The sequence below is a fragment of the Lactuca saligna genome, chromosome 5 (assembly GCF_052625555.1).
Source record: "Lactuca saligna cultivar CGN05327 chromosome 5, ASM5262555v1, whole genome shotgun sequence".
Taxonomy (NCBI): domain Eukaryota; kingdom Viridiplantae; phylum Streptophyta; class Magnoliopsida; order Asterales; family Asteraceae; genus Lactuca; species Lactuca saligna.
The window spans coordinates 180,362,352-180,387,663 of NC_136421.1; the positions used below are offsets into that span (position 1 = coordinate 180,362,352).

Consider the following 25,312-nt stretch of genomic DNA (forward strand, 5'->3'; position numbering starts at 1 on the left):
ACTCCATGTCTAAAGCTATTAATGGGCCACATTGCCCATTAGGGCCCAACCAAAACAACCATAGCCCAAAACATATTAATCCGACCACTAACCCCAAAATATGATAAGGTCTAAAATTGATTAAGGCCCAAAGGGCTTACAAGCCCACGCGAAGCCCAAAACCAACTGGGGTGCGTATGCCCAACGTACCAATCCATTACACTCATTGTACTAGTCCCTTAAGCAATATGCACTACGTACATTCTACTATGTGCGGCGTACAATTCAGACATGCACACATGACCATTAAGCTCTTAATGCTTGGGATTTGATGTCCAAATTTAGATCGGAGATCATTAAGATGTCTTAAGGCATAAAGTTGGGAACTTTATGCCTTTGAATGTTGAATATGCTCCCCACAACCCTTTTTAACCCATTAAGACCTTTCCAAGGTTCTTAACTCATGCATGAGGTCAAAACACCCATCAAGACTGCATTTTTATGGTATGAATTGACTAAGGGACCTTAGATCTACTCTTCCTAAGCTCCGGAGATGCTCAAACTCCTAAGAGATGATTCATGAACACTAAAGGAACAATATAGAAGACCCTAGCTCAATCTAATGAATAAGATGGCAAAATTAAGACTTTATACCTCCAGAAGCTCCTCAAGGTGAACTAGATGTAGGACCTTGAAGCTCAATGCCACACCAAACTTGTTCGCTAACTTCTTATTCTTGAATAATCTCTAAAATGGTCACAAAACACTTTTGAAGCTCAAGAACACTCTTACAAGGAAATTTAACGTAGAAGGAAGAAATGAGGCTATGGAGGTTGATTAGGGTTTGGTCCAAGAGGCTTAAGGATGTTTAAATATGTGTCAAGTTTGGGGATTAGGGTTTTTCTCTTCTGTCGCATACGCCCCGTGTACCTCTTGGTACTCCCAGCGTACGCGGCCACCCTCCGCGGTCATCCATCCTTAGTACGTTAAGCGTACTCTTTGAGTACACCCCCTCATACTAAGGGACCATTATGCTATTTTTTTCATTTCAAGGGTTCAAAAGGTAATTAACTGATTTGGAGTGTTATATATATATATATATATATATATATATATATATATATATATATATATATATATATATATATCAATTCCTAAAGGGTTTGGGAACAATGATATTTTGCGTTTTAGAGTTTCACCATAATGTTTACCCACTTTAAGTTTTTGCCATAATATCTTTTCCGATCTTTACAAAATCACCATAACAATTTGTACGTTTTGAGTGTGATCCATGCTGCCTTCTCCTCCAATCACAGTCCTTCAACACCATTACAAGTATCTTCTAGGCCTTTATCCCCTTCCTTTTCTCGCTTCTTCCCCACTGGACACTTCACCAGTGGTGTCTCCACTTACTATATTCATCGATTTACAAAAGGTTATAGACATGTAAGAGAACGTAAACCAAGGTATCTCTTCTTTATATGTTTATAAATGCTTCCATAGGTTTGATAGGTTTGATTGATACATGGAGGTTAGGAATCGCAACCCATGGAAGCGATCTTCTTCGCATTCCTCTTCCAATCTACCATCTTTCTCTACTTCTCATTTTCTTCATTTTTGTGTTCAATGTTCATTAACATTAAATTTCATCAAATAAACTAATCATTAAAACTATTTTGAATTTTAATAGTAATGTAAAAAAGTCATGTAAATTTTAAATACATATAACTTAAGGAAAAAATGTCTCTTTATATAATAGATGTAATTTTGATTTAAATTTTATATTTAAAATGTTTGTATTTTAATTATTAGAAAACCATCACTTTCAAATAATTATATTAGTCTATAACATAGCTTTTTTTTTTTTAATTTTTTTTTAATTTAAGTTTTATGTTTAAAGATAAACCCATGTAATCTTTATAATTATCATATTTCAATAAATCAATTAATCATCATTAGTAAAAAAAAATTCTCTTTTATAATTAGAATCACGATTAAAGTATATATAAAAATTTATAATTTGAAAAAAAATTCTTATATATATATATATATATATATATATATATATATATATATATATATATATATATATATATATATATATATATATATATATATATATATAACCATAACTTTTTTAAGTTGCAGTGTTAAATTAGTTTAATGTTGAAATCGTAAATATATAGAAATTAAAAAAATTCTTGAATTGTAGTAATTCTTGAATTGTAGTTATTGATTATTATTTTAGTTTAAATGACCTTTGAGTTCTATGGAAGTTTAAAATGAATATGGTGTAATGAAAATGATATTTATTATATATATATATATATATATATATATATATATATATATATATGCTATAAAATATGATCAAATAACAAGATAAATTATAAAGTAAAGAAAGACATGAGAGTGGAGAGAACTTTTATTCCAATACTTGTGATGAAATCATCAAGTTTCTAATACATATGGCTCACTATTTATACTATGTAAATAAGAAGAAATATGAGCTATAATATGAATGCACATTATGATGGTGTATTATTACATTCATAAAACACATTGAAATGGTTGTTACTAATGCTAAATAATAATGGAAAGTTATGGGAGAAATGGAGAATTCAATGGTCATTCACAAACTAATATTTCATAACACTCCCCCTTGAATGACGATTGTATCATGCCTCGTTAAAACCTTAATAGGTAAAACCTCATGGGAAAAACCATTTGTTAAGGAAAAAGAGTACATGATTAATAATAGATATTTGGAACAATTGCCTCGTTAAAAACCTTGCTAAGAAAACCTAGTGGGTAAAACATAGCTAAGGAAAAGAGTACAATGTGTTTCCAACTCCCCCTGATCATCACATCACTTGATTTCCTTAAAGCGTCGCATTCTAATATTTTGTACCATGTTTTCAAATTTGGATGTAGGAAGCGCTTTAGTGAACAAATCTGCCAAGTTGTTACTTGATTGAATTTTCTGGATGTTGATGCCACGTTCTTTTTGAAGATCATGAGTAAAAAAAACTTTGGTGATATATGCTTGGTTCTGTCTCCTTTGATAAATCCTTCATTGAATGGAGCTATACAAGTTGTATTATCTTCACATAGTATGGTTGGAACATCTCTGTTAGAAGTTAGACCACAATTCTTGCAAATGTATTGAGTTAAAGTTCTTAACCAAATACATTCATGACTTGCCTTATAAATTGCTATAATCTCTGCATGCTTAGAATAAGTAGCAACTAAAGTTTGTTTAACAAAATGACAAGAAATTGTGTTACCTCCACAAGTGAATAAATAACCAGTTTGGGACCGAGCTTTGTGTGGATCAGATAAATACTCAGCATCTGGATAACTAATTAACTTCACATTTTATGAATTTGAATATTATAAATTCATATCCATTGTATCTCGAAGATATCAAAGAATGTGTTTGACTCTATTCCAATATCTTCTTGTTGGAGAAGTATTATATCTTGCTAATAAGTTTACGACAAAAGATTTATCAGGTCTTGTATTAACAGTAAGATATATTAGTGCACCAATAGCACTAAGATATAGTTCTTCGGGAATAAAAAGATTTTCATGCTTTTTATGATGCTGAAATTGGTCCTTTTTGGCATCTAAGTGCCTTACCACCTTCGGGTTACTCATGGATGTGAGTTATTCATATAAAACCTTTTTAGCACCTTTTCTAGATATTAATGTACAAAAACTCCATTTTTTTGTGCTTAATTTGAAAACCCAAATAGAATTTCATCTTACCAAGATCATTCATTTCAAAAGTTTCTTTCAAACAAGAAGTGATCTTTTTCCAATTCTCTAGGAGTTCCAATAATGTTCAGATCATCTACAATAACATCAATTATGATAAATTCTTATATGGATCTTTTTATGAATACACATGAGCTTGATGGATCATTTTTATAGCACTCTTTCAACAGAAATGTAATAAAACAATTGAAGCACATACGGTCAGATTGTTTCAATATATACAAAGATTTATTTAATTTTACCAAATATACTTCACGAGAATAAGAAGTTTGTGCTTCTGGAACCTTAAACCCTTCTGGGATTTTCATATAAATATCACTAAGTGAACCATATAAATAAGCGGTAAATACATCCATTAGACACATCTCCAGTTTTGCATATGTTAAACTTATAAAATAATTGAATGTAATTGCATCAACGACCGGAGAATACGTTTCTTCATAATCAATTTTGGGCCTTTGGGTAAAACCTTGTGCAACAAATATTTCTTTATATCTCACAACTTCATTTTTCTTGTTTCTTTTGCGCACAAATACCCATTCGTGTCTCATTGTTCTTACTCTGTTTGGTGTACGGACTACAGGTCCAAAAACTTTTCATTGAGTAAGGGAATTAAGCTCTTTGTTGATTGCATCTTTCCATTTTGGCCAATCTTTTCTATTTCTACATTCATATATAGATTTAGGTTCAAGATCCTCATTTTATTCCATAATCTCGCACGCAACATGATATGAAAAATTATCGTCGACATCTATCTTATTTCGGTTCCATCTTATTCTTATCATGACATAATTTATTGAGATCTCATCATTTTCATTTTTTCAGGTACCTCAGTTTCTTTTGTTATGTTATTGGGCTCTTCTGGAGCTTCATTAATCTTTTCAAAAGATTTTGTTTTCTCTTTTGGACCATCAATTATATTTGCTCCCTTTCGTTTTCAAGGATTTTTATCTTTGGAACCGGTTGGTCTTCCATGCTTCAGGCGTGCCTTTGATTCATTTGTAGTTGTTTTTTTTCCTTCTGGGATATCAATTCTAACTTGAGTAAGTATAGCTGGTACATGAGACTTTGTTACCCACTTAGGGTCAGTAAATGCTTGTGCCAATTGATTTGCTACATTTTGTAAATGAATTATCTTTTTTATTTCAAGTTCACATTGACTTAAACGAGGATCTAAAACTGAAAGTGACAATTCCTTTCAAGAGATTTTATTTTCCAGCTTCTTTATTTCTCCCCCTAATGTTGGAAAATATGATTCATCAAAATAATAATCATCAAATATAGCTGTAAATAAATCTCCAATTGATGATTTTAAATATTTTACTATAGATGGAGATTCATATCCAACATAATTTCTCATTCTTCTTGAGGACCCATTTTTGTGAAGTGAGGTGGAGAAATGGGTACATAAATTATACATCCAAACATCCTTGGATGATAAAGAATTGGTTACTGACTGCAAACCAGTTGAATAGGGGAGAACTCATGATAACTAGTTGACATTATGCATATAAGTGATGTTGCATGTAAAATTTCATGCCCTTATGTTGATTAGGAAGTTTATAATGCATTAGTAATGGTCTTGCAATTAATTGAAGGCGTTTGATTAACGACTCAGCTAAACCATTTTTTGTATGAACATATGCAATAGGATATTCAATAGTTATCCCAATCGACATGCAATAGTCATTAAAAGCTTGTGATGTAAATTCTCCAACATTGTCAAGTCAAATTTTTTTTTAATCGGGTAATCGGGAAAATGTGCCCTTAGGCAAATTATTTGTGCTAGTAATCTTGTGAAAGCGAGATTACGGCTAGATAACAAGCACACATGTGACCATCTAGTTGACGCGTCAATTAAGACCATAAAATATCTAAATGGTCTACATGGTGGATGAATTGGTCCACATATATCCCCTTGAATTTATTTTAAAAAAACTAGGACTTTCATAACCAACTTTATTCAATGATGGATAGGAAATTAATTTTCCTTGAGAACATGCAACACAAGACAATTCATTATCTTGAAAAATCTTCTGGTTTTTCAAGGAATGTCCACTTGAACTTTCAATTATTTTGCACATCATAATTGATCCGGGATGGCCCAACCGGTCATGCCAAACTTTGTAGGTGTTATCATACCTTTTTTTTTATTTTCAATAGCATGAATCATTGTAATATTTGTATAGTACATCCGGAGGATAATATAGATAATTTTTCCAAAAAACTTTTCTTACCCGATATCATTTTTGTAATATTGAGATACTCTTTATCACAATCATTGGTTGTTTCAACATGATATTCGTTGGACCGAATATCCTTAAAACTTAATAAATTTCTTGGTGTTTTTGATGAAAATAATGCATCTCCAATTGTAATTATTGTCCCTTGTGGTAATATGATATTCGCTCTTCCGGAGCCTTCGATCATTTTTGCACTACTCGTTATTGTATTAACATTTGCTTCTCCAATTGATAAGTAAGCTAAATATTTTTCATTATTAAAAATGCTATGTGTTGTTGCACTGTCTGCAAGACATATATCTTCCTCATTTCTTTTGTGAATATCCATATTTCTCTTCAATAAATAAATAAAACACAAGAAACATTCGACTTAGAGGAATAAAGTCATATTTTATTAATTTGGGAAGATTGTGACGACATCATTTCTCATGAAACGAATATGACATAAAAACATAATAAATGTCATGAAACAAAACTACACATTATTCTCCAATCACCATTCATATCACCACTTGTCCCTTCTGGGTAGACAAGAAAATCGACAACATCCAAATGTGTCATTTCTGGTTGATCTTCATGGATATCACTTTGAATAAAATTTGTTTTGATATTTTTCTTTATATTTTAGAGAATCTTGATAAAGATTAACAAAATGCTTTGGTAAGCGGCATGTACAAGACTAATGATCGGTCATTCCACATTAGTGATAAACATTTTCGTTTTTTTTTTGCCTCTACCACTTTTATCATTAGGATGTGGATTTTTGTTGTTTTCCAACTTCTGGTGGTTACTTGTAATCTTGTTATTTTTATGATAATTATGATAACCTCCATGACCTCGGTTAGACTCATGACTATTATGATTATATGAGTTGCATTCACTTCAGGGAATGTACTAGAACCGGTCGAGATTGATTGATAATTTTTCATCAATAACTCATTGTTTTGTTTAGCCACAAGAAGACATGATATTAATTCATATTTATTTTAAACATTTCTCATGATATTGCTACTGCAGGAGCATGTTAGTAGTATGAAAACCAGAGAAAGTTTTCTCTAGCATTATTTTCCATAATGAAAATAGAAATCAAAATAAAGACTTGTAATGTAAGGAATTGTTAGTTAAGAAATTTCATAAAATAAGTTGTAAGCATTGTACATGTAAAATTATAAAAAAATACATACCTGAAAATGACAAGACCAATAAGGAGTTAGAGCTATATGGTAGAGTCGTGCTGATAACGTGTTATAAAATATGATCAAATAACAAGAAGTACACCACATAAAACAACATTTACAACAACTTTATGCATTGCAAAAAAATCTTGTGAATCAATCAAAATTGAACCAAAATTCCTTAATTTCAACAAATTGAATTGGTCAACATACATCTTAAACAATTTTGTTGGTTATTTGACCCATTCCCTATCCTGCCCAACAACCTCCCCTTCGTGTCATCATTTCTTCCGCCCTGTAATCTACACCTTTTTAATCTTCTTGGCCATTTATATAATCATCATACACTTTTCTCCACTGCCCACTCCTCTGCTCTATATTCAGTCGTCAATCACTACCCACATACCCTACACCTCCAACATCACCAACCACTCCCACCATCTGCTATCGTTACAGCGACCTAAATCGACACTAATCACCACCTCGCTCATGCTATAAAGATATAGTCAATATGCCTTCTTCCGCTTTCAACTAGTGAAGCTACTCCCTGCACAATCATCTTACTAGTACATCCAGTAAACCCTTGTCGTTCTCTTCTTTAGAAAACTCAACCGATTCTTCCCTTTCGATGTTTTTTGAAATCACATTTGTATAGATAAGTCACGAAAAGGTATGAAATTTTAATTTTAAAATGCCTTACCTCTGACCCATACATTAGTAGTTAAACCAAAACGGATTTAATTACTTAGATGTGACAACTTTTAAACTTAATTACTATTTACTTAGGGTGTGTTTGGCACAGAGCTTTGGGAAGAGTTTGGGTGCTTCTAGCTTTTAGTTTTTTGACAAAACGTTCTAGTTAAACAAAAATTTGTGTTTGGCAGTACAAGCGTTTCGCTTTTAATTTTAACAAAACGCTCTAAATCGAAAAGCTACTTCATGTAGCGTTTAACAAAATGCTACTGAGCTTTTGAAATCAACTTCCATAATTACCCTTAATAATATATTTATATATTTATTTATTTTTAATCAATTGTCCTTTTATGTAATTTTATATATTTTAAAATTTTCAAGCTACTTTTGCTAAACACTCATATATAAAATAAAAGTTACAGTTTCCCGCTACCAGCTATTCGCTACACGCTAACTGCTACCAGCTACCCGCTACCCGCTTCCAGCTAATAGCTACTTTTGTCAAACACGCCCTTAGTGACGTTGTCACAACAAAAAAATGTAACCTTTAGCGGCGACAAAAATCGTCGCAATTGATGCCCCGTGTCGTCGCTAATACATTTATCGACGACATGACGTGTCTAAAGGGTCGTCACTATTGTCTCGTAGCTAATACTCATTTGTTGTCGTAAATACTATCGTCTCGAATACTCCTATGTTGTCGCTATTGACGTCGTCTCTATTGATATTCTGGCCACCGTCCGTTGTTTTTCCGACAAAGCCTCCCGTAGTTGTGTGTCGTCGCAATTGGTCCACGTCGTCCCTAAAGGTGTCACCACTAACGTTTTTTTTTTTTTTTTTTTTTTTTTTTTTTTTTTTTTTTGAGAAAAATATATTTTTTATGATATTAGTTTATATATATATATATATATATATATATATATATATATATATATATATATATATATATATATATATATTACGAAATGCAGATTTTATAAAAATACATCAATTAATACATACCGCATTACATAAAATATAAAATTTACAATATTACATATCTAAGAAATCTCAAATAAACATCTAATATATCATCCATAAACTATCTAATAAATTTCAAATAAACATCTCATATATAATCCATGAACTATCTAAATAACATCATTCATAACATAAAACAAAAAATATTATATGTCTTCGTTTTCTCCATCTTCTCCATCGTTGTTTTTTTAGTTGTTGACTTGCTTTTTAAACAAGCAGATAATGTCTCCAATGGTCGTCACAAATGTTGGGTTTTGAAGAAAAGCATTAACATCAACATCCTACAATTAAGTCACAAGCACATTAAGTCATTAACAATTTAACAAACTATAAAATCATCAAATGCACCAAATGAATTAAATCATTAAAATTTAAGAAACTATTAAACAACCAAATCACTCAAGTCTTTTCTAATTTAACAAACTATCGAGCTACGAAAAATTACTACAAATACATCAAATTCTAAACAATATAAAAAAGCTACTAAATTCTTTAAGAATTTAACAAGTAACTGTGTTGGTTGCGGTGCTTGTGATTGTGATTCTGACTCTCATTGGGATGGAACACTTGTACCAGCAACTGAAGAAGGTTTAGGCCCAATACCTCTCACATGCCCCCCTTCTTGTACCCAAAACCTTCTAAAATATTGCGATCCAATCAATGGTGTCTGGATCACCACCAGAGTCAGCTATGTGATGAGTTTGTAGAGCAATCTCAGCAACTAAGACATCCTGTATTTCACAAAGATTGTTAATATACGTTAAAAATAACACAAACACACACACACAAAAAAAAAGACAACGTTCTACTTTAGTTTTAAGTAATAATAACTTACATATTGCTCTTCAACCAAATGATCAACTAATTCCCCTTTTTATTTACATGCATACGATAAAATACTTCAAGTCTATTCAAATTCTATTTAACATTAAAAGATATATTATATTTGAATAAACATTAAAAAATATGTTATAACTGAATATCAAAGTTGATTATATAAAAAAAATATGAAAGTTGATTATATCTAAATCTTTTTTGAAAATAGTTGGTTTTATTGTCGTTAATATATATATATATATATAATTTAAGGTTTATTTGAGACCATTCTAATTTTGTAAGACCGTGAGACAAAATCTAAAAATAATTTTAAAATACAAAATAAATGGAAAAATCCAAAAATTCTTTTTTTAAGTATTATTTTCGTAACTTGAATTAACTAAAAAAATATAAAATATAAAAAATATATAAAAAATCCTATTTTTTTTTTTTAAAATACATGAAATATTCTAATAGAATATTACACTGACATATTCTAAAAATACTTTTAAAAAGCAAAATAAATAGAAAAATCAAAAAATTCTTTTTTTAAATAGTATTTTCGGAACTTGAATTAACTAAAGAAAATAAAAAAAAAATCGTTTTTTTCAAATTTGTTAAATATTCTAATAGAATATTACACTATACATATTTTAAAAAATAATTTTAAAATGCAAAATAAATGGAAAAATCAAAAAAATTCTTTTTTTAAATATTATTTTCGAAACTTGAATTAACTAAAAAAATAAAAAAAATAAAAAAATGCGTCTCACGGTTTTACAAAATTAGGTCGTCTCATATGAACCTAACCCTATATATATATATATATATATATATATATATATATATATATATATATATATATATATATATATATATATATATATATATATATATATTCACTAATGTTTTAAATCATAAAATGTTTTTATTTGTATTTTATAAACTGTACTATGACTTTTTTTAAATATATAAAATATATTTCATAAATGATATTAGGTTATAGAAAAAAATTATGTATTAGAGATAATGAAATTGAAGGATTTAGCAAAAGCGGAATTCGTTGAAGCAATTGCAAGTGAGAAAACATCTCAAATTGAAAAAAATGAAAGAGGCAAATCTCAATCTATATTCATATCAACTTAATTCTTTCATATTTCTTATAATGATTAAAACTTATAATTATGTAATAAGAAAAATCATAATATAATAATAACTAAAATTGAAAAGATATTAATAATAACTTTCCATTGTGTAAACATTCACATCTAATCTTAAGAAACATTTTTGTCCTCTCTTTCTTTTTTAGTATCACATTAACATATTGGTTTATTTTACTTCTTCTTTTTCCTTTAAAAACTTTTTTAACCAATGTTTCTTTATTAGTTTATAGAAAAAAATTATGTATTAGATTTATTTATTTTATTTTTTTAATATAGAAAAAATATATTTCTAATAATCATATAAACATACTTAATTTTTACATATAAATTCACGATAAACATATAATAGTTTCATATATATACATCAATTTTACATATAAATTCATCAATTCATACATGATCAATAAGCCAGACATATCAATTTACATATAAATTCATCAATTCATACATGATCAGGAAGTGAAACATATCAAACTAATCAAACTAACATGTTCCTGCATACAATAGTTTCCATCAATTTCACAGGCAATAGATTCCATCAATTTTACACATACATTCAAACAATTGAAACATATCAAAATAATCAAACTAATATGCAATAGTTTCTATCAATTTCACAGTCAATAGTTTCCATCAGTTTTACATATACATTCAAAATTAATACAATGATTAAGATATCTACATGCATACAATCCATATCCAGAAGTGACACAGATCCAACTAACTTGTTATTGTCTAGAAAAAGGAAGCTACACTCGGTGGTGAAGTTGTACTCGGTGGTACGCTGGAACTTAAAAACACGAAAAAAAAAATTAGTGTAATCGGAATCAGTGGTGGTTATGTGTGTTCTATTAAGAAGAGAAAGAGAAATGGATAGAGAAAACAAACCTCGTCGGAGATACCAAGTCGAAATCAAAGGTGCAGCCGGCAGTTGAGGTTGCAGTTGGATTTGGAGGTTATACCAGCGGTGGAGTCGGCTTTGGAGGTCAATCGGCGGTGGAGAGCAGTGGTGTCATCGGTGTTGTTTCAAATTTTCGCCGGAGAGATAGTTTAGCGGAGTCGCAATTGAAGTTACAGATGAAATGGAGTCTGGGAAGACGAAGTTGAACAAAAGGGGCGACCCTGATAGCAGTGACAAAGGGGTTATTAGCGGTGACATACTGGAGGGAACCGAACGCGCCCTTTCTGGGGATCACCAACCATTGGATCGGGTGAGAATCGTAGGGCCAGGATTTGGTCCAAGGTTGGTCAACGGATAGACACGTATAGCGGCGACATGTCGCCTCTAGAAGTGTCGTCTCTATTGCCTTCCACCGGAACAAACCCTATTCGTTGGATTATCTGCCAAACAAATGGTCATGATTGAAAGGGGGGTGTCTAGTCTGGTGTCACCGCTATTGATCCTGGCGTCGCAAAAAGCGACATCCCTAATACTTCCAATTCTTATTGTGTGTCCTCATTTCTATAAACGTTTAATTAATATACAAATAAATTAGTATTCTCACAAAAAAAAAAAGATAAGAAAAATGAAAATCTGAGGCATAAGTTCTTTAATTTTAACATGTTTTTGTTGTACTTATGTATGTGTTAATAATGCACTTAATAGGTGTTACATGACCCGTTTACACTTTTTTTTTTATTTGGTCAAAAAGGGCTCAGCTAAGTTGGATCCATCAACCAAAACTTGAGCAATCTTGATTTGATCGTTTTGTGATATCTTCTTCTCTTCTGCTTCTTTCAACATTTCTACATCTTTGGCTTTTCCCCAGAGTACGACATACAAACCAATTATGATTCCAAATGCACCTATCACACTAAAGTGCGAAAATGCAAGTTTAGTTTGTAGAAAAAGAAAAAGAATCAAAACTTGTTAGATATGATATAATTTACAGTAGGATCATGTTTAAATATAGATAATAGTGCATTTTGGTTTATGAAAATAAAAAACATAATATACTCATGGAAACGAATATGTAAAAAATTAGAAAGTAATATTGTAAAAAATCGAATTTTCAAAAACATAACTTCTTTTATATATATATATATATATATATATATATATATATATATATATATATATATATATATATATATATATATATATGCGGGGGAACACAAACATTATACCAGAGGGTGGAAACTAATATTTCAAAACAAAATCGTACACATAAGTTTATTTTGGTTTCAATGTTACAACATATACTAAAATTTTAAACTAATAGTCAATATTGGGTTGGGTTTTCGTGTTAATTAGAGTTTGTAACAAAATTAACTAACAATTAATAATTTTTTTTGTTAAACAACAAATTATTTTGACAAAAAAAATACAACCTGGATCAGAAATCAAGAGTTAATAAAGATTCTTATTGTCTTATCAACTTGTTCATGAATGAAAAAGCTTGAGGAAATAAGTTGATAATTAAATAAACTATATTAATCATATATAAAATGTTTAATATAAAATAATAAGAAAAACAAATATAATATTACAAATAAACATATAACTAAAGTAATCTATAAATAAATTAGTTGATTAATAATGAGAAAACAACGATTATTACAAAGCTAGAACTAAATATGTTAAAATGCTTTATGAGAAAACTACTGTTGTTGCAAAACTTGTAGTAAGTGGGTGTTTGGAAAAGATTATGAAAGAGGTTATTACATTATTAGCTTTTCAAAAAGCTAATAAATTAAAAAAAATGTTTGTGTATTTAAAAAACGTTTTTAAAACAGTTTTATAGATAGAAAAAAAAAAATAAAGATTTTAAAAAGTTAAAACATCCTAACTTTTTAGTCATTTTATTTATAAAAAACAGTTTTTCTTACAAACAATAAATTAATAAAACACTTTTCTTAAAAATCACTTATTTGATTAAAAAAAAAAAAAAAAACTAACACAAACAAACCCTAAATATGTTAAAAAGGAAGTAGGGCTATGCCCTCCTAGCCCCATAAGGATAGCAGTAGATGTAATTCAAAAATAATAATAATATAAAAACGTTTTTGAAAGAAAAAAAATATATAAAAACAATATGAAAAAAATTGTAAAAAAGAGATAACAGAATTTGTAAAAAGGTAATTAAAAAAAAAAAACTTTTACAAATGTAAAAACAATATATGTGTCAAATGTTGCATCAAATAAGTTACCAATGTGTTAAAATTGCTATATATAATCATAACTAAATTAAGATTGTTTTTTTTTTCTTGTAAACAGATGTTGATAATATTAGCATGTCACAAAAGCATGTTAATTTTTTTTTCGGAAGAAAAATAAAATAGCAATAATTTCAAAATTATTCTACTTCAACTTGCCTTCCAACGTATATCTGTTCTTGTATAAATATTGAAGCGAAGATGGTGACAATTATTGTGTTTAAAGGATTGAACATTGCTGAGAATACTGGACCCCTCCTTTCGATAACCCATGCTTGTGCAAATATGGAAATCCCCGAACCAACAATACCCTAAATTTTCATTTATAACCGTTACAAATATAGTTTAATCTTAACAATTCAGACTTAAAAAAGAACCAACTTATTTTGAATTATACAAAAAGAAATTAAATATCCTCCTTCTTAATCTTCCTACCCATTCTCCTACCACTTTTAGATTACAACTAATCTAATAAAAATTTATTAATTTTAATAAATATGACAAGTGTCACAATCTTAAGTGTTTAAGAACACGATATTAAAAGAAAAAAAATAATAAAAGGATAATTAATTTCTCTTATATTAATAATTACCGCATATAAACAAGTTCCAAGTTGAAAATACGATTTGATTTTCCAAGCCTCCAAGTATGGATCTGTAAACAATGTAACAATTCCACATTGAATCGTCCCAATAAAACACATCCAAGCTGATAGAGATAAGTGGTCAGGGTAGTTTCTAGTGACTGGTACCTATTAAATATATATATAAATAATCCGGTAAACTTGTAATAACAACTTAAAGACAAATCTAAATAGTTTGTGTCATAAAATCAGTAATAAACATTATATAGTGTTAGATATATAAATATAAATATACCAACCTGAATTATCAACCAAAATGACCAGCAACAACAGCCAACAAAGAGACATAAACAACCCACAAGCCAAAGATTATCACTTCCAATTGGATTTAACAAAAGTGAATTTGATGAAGGCAACTGTTCATTTAGAAGCTTGGGGCCTTTGATGAGTGACATTGTAATTGCACCGGTGACACACACAACTGTCCCTAATATTTTAGCAATGGTTCTGAAGCTTCTAATATCGATTGGCTCAAATCTGAAATGAAAATAAAATAACTTAATTTGTGATTTAATTTGTATGTACTTTAATATATGATTAATTTGTATATTAATTCGGTTATATACCCAACAATGGATGCTGCAACAAAAGTGATGGCTGGAATAATATTAGCCAAAGCACTTGCTGCTGATGATGAAGCCAAGTACATGCCTTCATATTGAATCATTTGGTTGCCTGTTACTCTGAAACAAAGAATACAAGTGTTTTTGAACAAAAATAATACATAATTATTATTATATGGTTAAAATAATTTGTAGCAATTAACTTATGGGGTTGGCTCATTTTATATTAAAAAAACGTCTAACAAAAGAATAAATTACCCGATTAAGGCTGCAATGAAGATCAAGGAGAAGCTCTTCCATCCCATAGAACTACTCTTTGTTTCGGTCCTACGATACATGAACAAGTAACAAAATTTGAAATCTTGGTATATGATAAACTATGAGATGGTTTAGATATATAGGTGGGGTTTACATGTATATCATAAAACGATCAAAAAAGAAAGATTATATTTTGAGAAGAAGTTTATGAATGATGGAGCAATTAAGATTGTGTTAGAAACTACCTAAAAAAGTAAGCAACAGGAGTGATGAACAAAGTTCCGAAAGCTTGTCTATAGAAAACAAAAACTCTTGGGCTCAATCCTTGCAAGAGAGAAGCTCTCGCAGATACTGACAATGCTGCATATGTAAACTGCAACACCAACATAACTATCACTGGCTTGTAATACTCTATCCACCCCATTGAAGCTTATCGAGTTTGTAAAGTTTGGCTTGTTACTCCACAATATGAAACTTTGGTGTCTACTAAGGATCCTTTAAATACTTACAATTACGAAGAGCCAAAGAGGTGATCTGGTATTTGACACTTGGGTACCTATTCTCTAACCATTTGCAATTTCAATCCCCGGTTGACCTTCCACGTGGACCTTAAGACGGATTGACGTGGACAGCTCAGATGAAACTGTTTAACATTTTTTTTCGGAGTACATACTACTTTTGAATACCACAAATTTCTTGATTTATAATAGAAAAGGTTGATGAAGACTACATCTTCTTTGCCATCAAAATAAGGATTTAGTGTTGGGAAATGTAAACACAAAATATAGAAAAAGTGTAAAAAGATGTCAAAATATAATAAAATTGTAAAGGTATTTGAAAAGTTATACTATTAGTTTTAAAAATGGCAAATCACATATTTATAAACAAAAGGAAAATTGGGTATAATCATATGTTGTATGGGACCCTAGTAAGTAGTATCCGGATAGATGTTAGCTAAAGTGGTTTATTTTAAAACGATTTATTACTTATTTATTATATTTATTAACATTTTCTTTTTTTCAATTAATGCAACAATATTTATTTATAATAAAACTAGGTGTAAGACACATGTATTACATGAATCTATTGAAAAAAAAAATTAAATATAAAATTCTAACATTTGAAAAGTTTGAATTTATAAGAAAAATTAGAAAAATATTGAATTATTAAAATTAAAGTGTTTTTCCTCTTTTAAATTTAAACAAATAATTTAGATGAATAAACAAAGGAAAGTAATAAGCTTTAATTTAGAAATTTAGAAATTAAAAGAAAAATCAATTAATGAAATTGAAATCCATTTATTATTATATTTATTACAATTAATAAATTTAATTAAATATTATGAGAAATTTAATAAAAATGAAAGAACTACAAAATATCATGTGGAAAAAATTATTTAAAAATAACCACAAACTGACATGTGGCAAAATCAATCAGAGTGTAACATGTGGAAAAAAAATATTTTTATTTATTAGAATAGATACGCAACACTGTTTCAAATTAAAACTATTACATGCAATTAATAGCCACTTTTTAGTCGATTAACATTTTATTTCTTCAACTTTTAAATGCTTATATGGACATTCAACTAAAAGAATTCCACTTCAACCATTGTTCATGAAAATAAAATATGAAACACTCTGAGACAACGAAAATAAAATATAAAACACTTTGAAACACAGAAAAACATTAGAGATTATTTAAGTTTGTTAGAACACGACTTGGAATTTCGAAAAGTGAAAGGATTTATGAGTTGGCACGAGCAAAAAACAAACAAACAAACAAATGTTTAGAGTAGGTTGAGGACTATCATACCTAAATTTATTTTTCTTATTTCGGATTTTGTTGTATATGGGCTCAGCCTTATAATTTTCAGTGTTTTACTGTTACAAAAGTTTGTAGCTCGAGTTCCCAATATATCACTTGATACAGTTGCATAACATAATATATATATATATATATATATATATATATATATATATATATATATATATATATATATATATATATATATATATATATATATATAGGGACAACCCGGAATTTTCTATCCAGTTCAGTCAAACACTTCATTGAAAGTCAAACTCATTCCTGCTATCATTTAGCACAATTTGGAGTATGTTTGAGTGTTCTGAGCCTTGTACACTTAAGGGATAAGTGTCCGGGTTTATCTACTGAAGCTATAGTACAAAGAACAAGCATAAAACATATTGACCATGAGTTCACGGCCACGACAATGGAGTTTACGACCGTAAACTCCATGTGGGCCGTAAACTCAATTTATATGATGAAGTGTTGGCCATTTGTTCATTCCTTTCCTTTCCTTGGCTGATTTTCTTCCAAATCCTCTTAACTATCACCCCGATCTTCATCCCCGATCTTCAAAACTAGTAAGTTTCTTGCCCTAACTAGTTGATATCTTACTTGATCTAGTGATCTTACATGATTTCATCCGTGAAATGATTCCATTTGTGTAGATCTTCAAGTTTCACCAAGAACACCAAGAACACACACTAGTGTTCTTGGCCAGAACCGACCATTCTAGCTCCTAGTTCGTAAGTACTCTTGTTCTAACTTGTTATGTACTAGGTTTAACATGTTTAGGCCTTAGAAACATCGAGAATAGAGAGTTTACGGCCAAGGATATCCCAACACCATAAACTCCCTTTAAGGGTGCAATGATGCCCTCTTTTCCTTCCTTATGCCCCAAACTTAGCCTAGAACCAACCAGCATTGAGCTAAGGACCTCAAACATCAAAATGGTACTTCATACCATGAGTTTATGGCCGTAAACTCATGGGGAAGTGGTCCCCAGGCCGTAAACATAAGTTAAGGTCAATTCTTGGACCTTAAACTCGCCTAGCCTCTTGTTTAACCTTGGAACACTTAACCACATAAGATATCATACCTTTAAGCCTCTAAATAAGACCCTTTAGAGAGTTTACGGCCAGGAGTAAACTCCCCTGGGCCGTAAACTCCATTAAGTATGGTCCTTGGGCCATAAACTCAATAACAATGCCTTACACTCCTTTGTTACAACCCAATGGCCTCCTAACACTTTGACCAAAGTGTTTTCCACACATTAGGGTGTTTATACTTGTCAAATTAGTGTTATAATCACTAATTGTATACATACATATGTCTTTATATGTTATTAGGATCATTGTGTGTGTTCAAGTCTTCACTTGACATATAGCACTTATCTGACACTTCCATACGATCCACTCACTACAGGTGAGTTCATACCCCTTAATTCACCTTTTAAATGTTTATAAATGCTTTTAGGGGGGGGGGAATAGAAGTTGAATCATGCTAGTTATTATATCAATCACATATGATTAATAACTAGCATACAAATGGATTTACTACACTTTTAGTTGTTTACTCAGTATACTACTTCCAAATGACTTACCAAAACGTTTTTACATGTTAAACTCTTTATCAAACTGTCATACATACTATAACTTTCCTTTTAAACTCTGTTACAATTGTGTTTCAAACAAAGGATTTCTTATACTTTAAAATGTTCTTATCAAACAAACTGTTTTCAAATCATTTTATAAACGGACATTAAGTCATCAATTCTTATTTATTAAACTTTTCAAAGGTTTTACAAAACTTCTTTTATACTTTTATATTGTCAATTGCATGCCTATATATATGTATAGTTATATAAGTAATGTTTAAAGGACTTAGGACTGCTAGCTCACTTTAATTCCTTTTCCTTATTTGGATGTGGCCTTAGGGTATCGGTTATTTATCCGAATGTCGTCTAAATATTAGTTATATATCATGTATACATATATAGACATAAAAGTTCTATCAGTCAATTCAGTACCTTAAGGTAGCAAAGGCATACTTTCAGTTATACACGTACATTACTAGTAACTATAATAGGTATAGTTAGAATATACGACTTACTATTCCAAGTACAAGGAATCACACAAGAGTCATTTCATTCATGAGTCTATACTAATGCATTACATACTATATGAAAAGATACTATTACATATTATTACAGAAGTACGATTACATAGATATTATTACATATATACTATTACATACGATACGGGACTGACCATTCTACACCCAAGGTTGTTAGCTACAGTAGGGAAAATGCACATCAACGGATGTCTACAGTTGTACTGTTCGGCGAGTTACCACACCATGAATATCTTAGTACAAAAGTATACGATTTCAGTTAGCATATTATTTTCCTTATTACCTTTATTTTGTGTCACATTCAGATAATCGATGAGGTAGATTAGATTTGAATAATAATAGTTATACAAGGGAAAAACCTTCACTCATGTAAAGGTTCAAACCTTCAAAATAGTCGGGTCTTGGTAGAAGACTACATTTTATACTAGTAGGAAATAGAGATTTTGTAGGGTTTTCATACTTATACGGACTTTTCTTCAAACATTTACATGTCTTTCTTTACAGTTTTACAAATCAAAGGCACATTAATACTTATGAATTCACTAGCTTTATTGTTGATCTATGCTTTCAAAATAACTTGTATTCTCAGGTCACAAATAGACATGTACGACGACTAGGTTTTGTGAAGGCGGAGTAGTCAAGACTCGTCTTTTATCTTGATTATTCATTATGTTGTTTTATTCTATGAAATAACGCACTTGTATTTAAAATTATACTATTAATGCAATGGATGATGTTGTTGCTTGTTTACTACTTTGCATTGTTGTGATACTTTACATGACGTCCTCCGCCCCAGAATGTTTCCTCCGTTCTTAGTTTTTGGGTGTGACACACACACACACACACACACACACATATATATATATATATATATATATATATATATATATATATATATATGTGTGTGTGTGTGTGTGTGTGTAGTTCATGCTCATGGACATATATCAAATTGCCTGAAACATGTAAATTCTCTTGTCATTTTGTTTTCTTTGCTTCCCTACATAACGAGTGATATCATAGTCACAGTTATTCGATTGGTTCAATCTTTTGGTTGAATGGATGTATTTCTTATAAGTTCGATCATGAGAAGTTCAATACATCGAATTCTAGAAATTTGCATTAGGTCAAGTGGGACCTTATTTTACCGTCAAAAGATAATGGTGGCCTTATGATTGGTAGTCTGAAAGCGTTCAACCATGCCTTACTTCAGAAATGGAGACTAAGGTTTTTGAAAAATTAAGGTGCTTTGTGGAGTAGAATGATAAAGACGTTGCATGATATTGATTGTGGGATTCATGTTTGTGAAAGTCATAGCCATGGTGTTGGGGGTGGTCGAGGATTGTGGCTTTCACTACAAAATAACACGCAAAATGTATTATCTTATTTTCCAATTTTAGAAAAAAGGTTGGAAATGGGTTTAATGCTAAAATTTAGAGTCATGTTTAGATTGGTGGTATGCCTTTCATAAGTCGGTTTCAAAGTTATTTTACTTGGATGATAGAGATAGTTTCATTATAGATAGATGGGTAAATAATAGTTGGGTCGGGAATTGGTGTCAGGATACAACAGGTGGAGTAGATCATTACCAAATTCATGGTTTAGAAGCTTTCCTTAGAAATGTCACCTTATAAGAGACAATTGATTTGGGACTTGGATGGTGCGGATGATTTTGTAACTAGTTCCATTAGAAAGCATATTAATTAATTATTATCGGAGAATTTGAATTCAGTGACAAAGTGGTGTACTTTTGAGGGCTTCTCTAAATCAACTCCAAACTATAACTAATTTGGTTGATTGTGGTGTCGATGTCCATACCAATCGTTGCCCCGTTTTTCCCATGGAGGTCTAAAACCTATATTATATTTTTGTTAAATGTGAAGTGACACGAGAACTTGGGATTCTATTTGTAGATGGATGGATGTTGTTTTCTCGAATCAGAGTACAATCGCAAATATTTTGACATTGTTTCTTTGGTCCAGTTTCTATCTTAGAAAAAAAATCAGTTATTGAGGCTATCTTTATGACCACTTTATGGGTGTTGTGGAGGTTTTGCTCGACTATGATTTGGAGTAACAAGAAAAAAGGGAGCCTATTATGGGCTAGATTGCTGATTATTCTTATGATTGGTTTGTAAATATGAATAAAAAGATAGAAATTACTTAAGTCTTTGGACCCAAAATCCAATTTTATATTTGTAATTTGTAATTTGTTCTCCCACTGCTAGATTCCTACTAGTGTGGTTTATAAAATCTTTTGGTTTGTCAAAAAAAAAAAAAAAAAAAAAAAAGGAGAGAGATTTACTCTTGTGGATCTATGTTAAACCTTTTGTTTTTTTAAAGAGCTAAACACTCATTGGTCTACTCTTATATTTATATTTTCATTCCAAGTAGAACTAGAACACAAGTAATGTCCAACCTAGTTGGATTCATGTACTAAGCTTTATATCCATGTGGGACGTGAAGTTTGGAGTTTGATTCCCTTAAACTACCTCTTATGGTGGCACATGTTGGAAAGTTTTATCTGGAAATCCCTATATACGTGAGTTGCTTGTTGAAATACTACAAGTAAGTTTCCATTTAATTCGTTGTTGTTTGCAATAGAAAAAAAAAGTAAAAGTTAAACCTTAAATCTTTGATTGTTGAGGTGATATTTACGTGACATAAAATAGCTTTGTTATAGTGGATGTTTTTATTCTATCAAAGAAAAATAACATTTCTTTCTACTCTAGACAAAGTTTCTTTTATCTATATTATTTTTCCAATGTTTTGAATAAATTGATTTTCAGTCATTGATCCTTATTATTGGTAGCCAACCTTTTGATTTGATACAATAGAGTTATAACGTAACCAAAGTTGGTCTATATATAAGTAAATGATTCAAAGTAATAATCTTACATTTTAAAACTGGACCATCTCAGTCACGGAACCCAATCTTAGGTTTAAGATAAACACTATCATTATAACATGTTTCTTTTATATTCATGTCGATTCATATTTGTTCATAGTACAACTCATACATATTTTTATTAGTTTATTTCAAAGTAATAATTTTACATTTTTCAATAATTGTGTACTGTGTATATAAGAAAGAGAGTACGATCTTGACACAATTAGGTCGTTTAGATGCATATGGCAATAGGGATAAAAATGACAAGACATGGCATCGTAATCTATTATTTAAATCAACATTATTTACACTTAAAGTTCAAGTGGCAAACGACAGCTCAAGCTCAATCCTTTCAAGTCAAATAGTCAAACTTCCTCCACCTCAATGCCACATCCTCGACTGCATTCTTTTACATTTTTTTTAATATTTGTCTTATTAAACTTGTTTTAAATAACTAAGATGTATTCAAAATGCTTTAGGGGTGCTTGTACTTGCTTAAATATCGTTAGCTTATTTTATATTAAAACGCTTTTGATTTAGCTTATACGGCACTAAAGTATAATAACTTAAGAGGTATGTATTTCTCTTCCCACATTTCCCATATGACACATCAATTTTCTATTTCCCTTATTTTTGTCTTAAGAAAGTTTTCATTTTTGCCATTTTTAATTAAATAATTTAAAAATATAAAACCTTAAATTTAAATAACATCAAAATTAAAATAACATTTCATTAAAAATATATATAAAACATTAAAATTAAATTACATAAAAATTTAAAATTAAATTAAATTAAATTAAATTAAAAAAAAAAAAAAAAAAAAAAAAAAAAAAAAAAAAACTAATTGTTGATGATGTGTTTTTATGAGATTTGATCGAAGGTTGTAGCGTTTTTCTTCATCTCATAGTTTTTCAAGAATATATACTTCTTGATTTGTTTGACGATCGATTATGTGGTTTGAAGATATATTCTATCTTCGCCTTTTAATATCATATACTGTAATTTGATACAAGCATATATAAATTTTTTATTTTTTTTCTAGAATACATTTACGTAACATTGCATGTAAAGGGAGTACAAGGATGCTACCAACAAGATTTTACGACACCAAAATATAAAACCTTAAATTCAAATAACATCAAAATTAAAATAACATTTCATTCAAAAAATATAAAGCATTAAAATCAAATTACATAAAAAAAAACATATTAGTCATTGATGATGTTGAATATGTAGATGTTTGCAATGTGTTTTTATGAGATTCGATCGAAGGTTGTAGCATGTTTCTTCATCTCATAGTTTCTCAAGAATTAGTATTTACTTCTTGATTTGCTTGACGATCAATTATGTCATCCGAAGATATAGTTCTACTGTAACATCCGAAAATAAAAGGGTAAAAAATTCATTTATAAAACAATCAAAACACTCATTTATTACTTAGCAAATTCTTTATGATATCTCAGAATAAAAACAATTATCAGAGTACAATTACAAAATATCAAGTTGCGGAAAATATAAGTGTATGCGCTGCGATCAAGCCGGACCCTTATCTTTCGAACTGGAAGTACCTAAACCATAAACACAAACTGTAAGCACAAAGTTTAGTGAGTTCCCCAAATACCACATACCATACATAACATACGAGTCATACATATCATGTAACATCCATAAAATTTTGAAAATTTTAAAACTTTTAAATAAGTCCAAAAACCATCATTTATTACATATTGTTTTCAAAATAAGTTTCAAATCAGATTTTTCCAGAAATTAAAACATACAATACAAGGAGGTGCACGATCAAACCTTCGTCTTCCCACGATCATCTGAGGTACTTGAAAAAAAAAAAAAAAACTATAAGCCCAAAGCTTAGTGAGTCTTCCCCAAAATACCACCACATAAACATAGCAGACAACATCATGCATAAATTAACCTTCAATATGACTGGACTACCTCGCAGGGCCTTCAGCCTATCTGGACCGCTCCCGAGCCTTCGACATGACTGGACTGCCTCGTAGGGCCTACAACCTATCCGGACCGCTAGCATGCCCTTCGGCCTGACTGGACCGCCTCATAGGGCCTTCGGTCTATCCAGGCAGCCCTGGGTCTGTTCGCCTTCAGCACAAAGTAGGACCGCTTCAATCTAACCACACACACACACACATGTTGACATATAGATAACTCAAAAACACATAATTAATGAACATGCAAGCACATATCATACATATCAATAAGCATATCATCATCCCATCTATCAGGATTTGGATTAACCAATTACTACAGTACTCAATCATACGATAACCAGGATAACAATCCGAAGGTTCAGCCTTTGTGCCTTCGACCCAACAAGTAGTGTTGAACCGGTAAAATCCAACTCTAAAACTCAGCTCCGAACTCAAACGCCTACAACCACCATGTGACCATTTCAATCAAAACCCCAGAATACCTAAAATGCCCTCAAAGTCAAAGTTGGTCAACCATGGTCAAAGTCAAAGTCAATAGCCAAGGTCAACAGTCCTTCTTGACCCAACTCTTCGAGTGCACATACCAACTCATCGAGTTACTACAGTATCCGGAGAAGCAGAAAAATCCGAACCAACTCGCCGAGTTGTCAGGACAACTCGTCGAGTTCCTATAGTATCCAAAGAAGCAGGAAAAATCGAGCAAACTTGCCGAGTTGTCAGGAAAACTCGTTGAGTTTTCCCAGTCTTAACACATTCATCCCCTTCTTAACAAATCTAATGCTTAAAAATGTAGATCTGATACCCAAGGGTTGGAAACCCACGTAAAGTTGCTAACTTTACGTCCATGCATGACACAAGGAGGCTCCAAGACTTAAGGAAGGCTTGATAAGGGAGATAAAGCATGAAAGAGGCCTAGAACTCGATAAAGCTTGCAACTTTAAGTCCAATGAGGCCATAAGACATCCATATCTGAAGTGATAACTTAATGAAATACTCAACCCATGAACAATCTAAAAAATGAGCCAAATATGAGA

At 30.5% G+C, this 25,312-nt stretch overlaps 1 protein-coding gene across 2 annotated transcripts; it reads right to left on the reverse strand.

The window, feature by feature from the left end:
- Nucleotides 1-11,449: 11,449 nt before the first annotated feature.
- Nucleotides 11,450-16,105, reverse strand: LOC144997640 (WAT1-related protein At4g30420-like). 2 transcript variants are annotated; one of them, XM_078957522.1, is made up of 8 exons: nt 15,735-16,027; nt 15,490-15,558; nt 15,235-15,351; nt 14,908-15,145; nt 14,618-14,776; nt 14,185-14,336; nt 11,758-12,683; nt 11,450-11,659 (listed from the first exon to the last, which is right to left on the reverse strand). In XM_078957522.1, exons 1-7 carry the CDS (start codon nt 15,911-15,913, stop codon nt 12,506-12,508), a joined length of 1,092 nt encoding a protein of 363 aa, XP_078813648.1. In that variant the 5' UTR covers nt 15,914-16,027; the 3' UTR covers nt 11,450-11,659; nt 11,758-12,505. The 2 variants fall into 2 exon arrangements, with proteins under 2 accessions (XP_078813648.1, XP_078813650.1); XM_078957524.1 differs by lacking the exon at nt 14,618-14,776 and having other exon boundaries at nt 15,735-16,105.
- Nucleotides 16,106-25,312: the final 9,207 nt, after the last annotated feature.

Excerpts from the sequence above, each read along its gene's own strand:
- LOC144997640 (XM_078957522.1), bottom strand. The coding sequence starts at position 15,913 with ATGGGGTGGATAGAGTATTACAAGCCAGTGATAGTTATGTTGGTGTTG. Across the intron at positions 15,146-15,234 it reads GTTGCAGCATCCATTGTTGG|ATTTGAGCCAATCGATATTA; the intron begins GTATATAACCGA and ends TTTTCATTTCAG. Across the intron at positions 14,777-14,907 it reads CATTTTGGTTGATAATTCAG|GTACCAGTCACTAGAAACTA; the intron begins GTTGGTATATTT and ends TATATTTAATAG.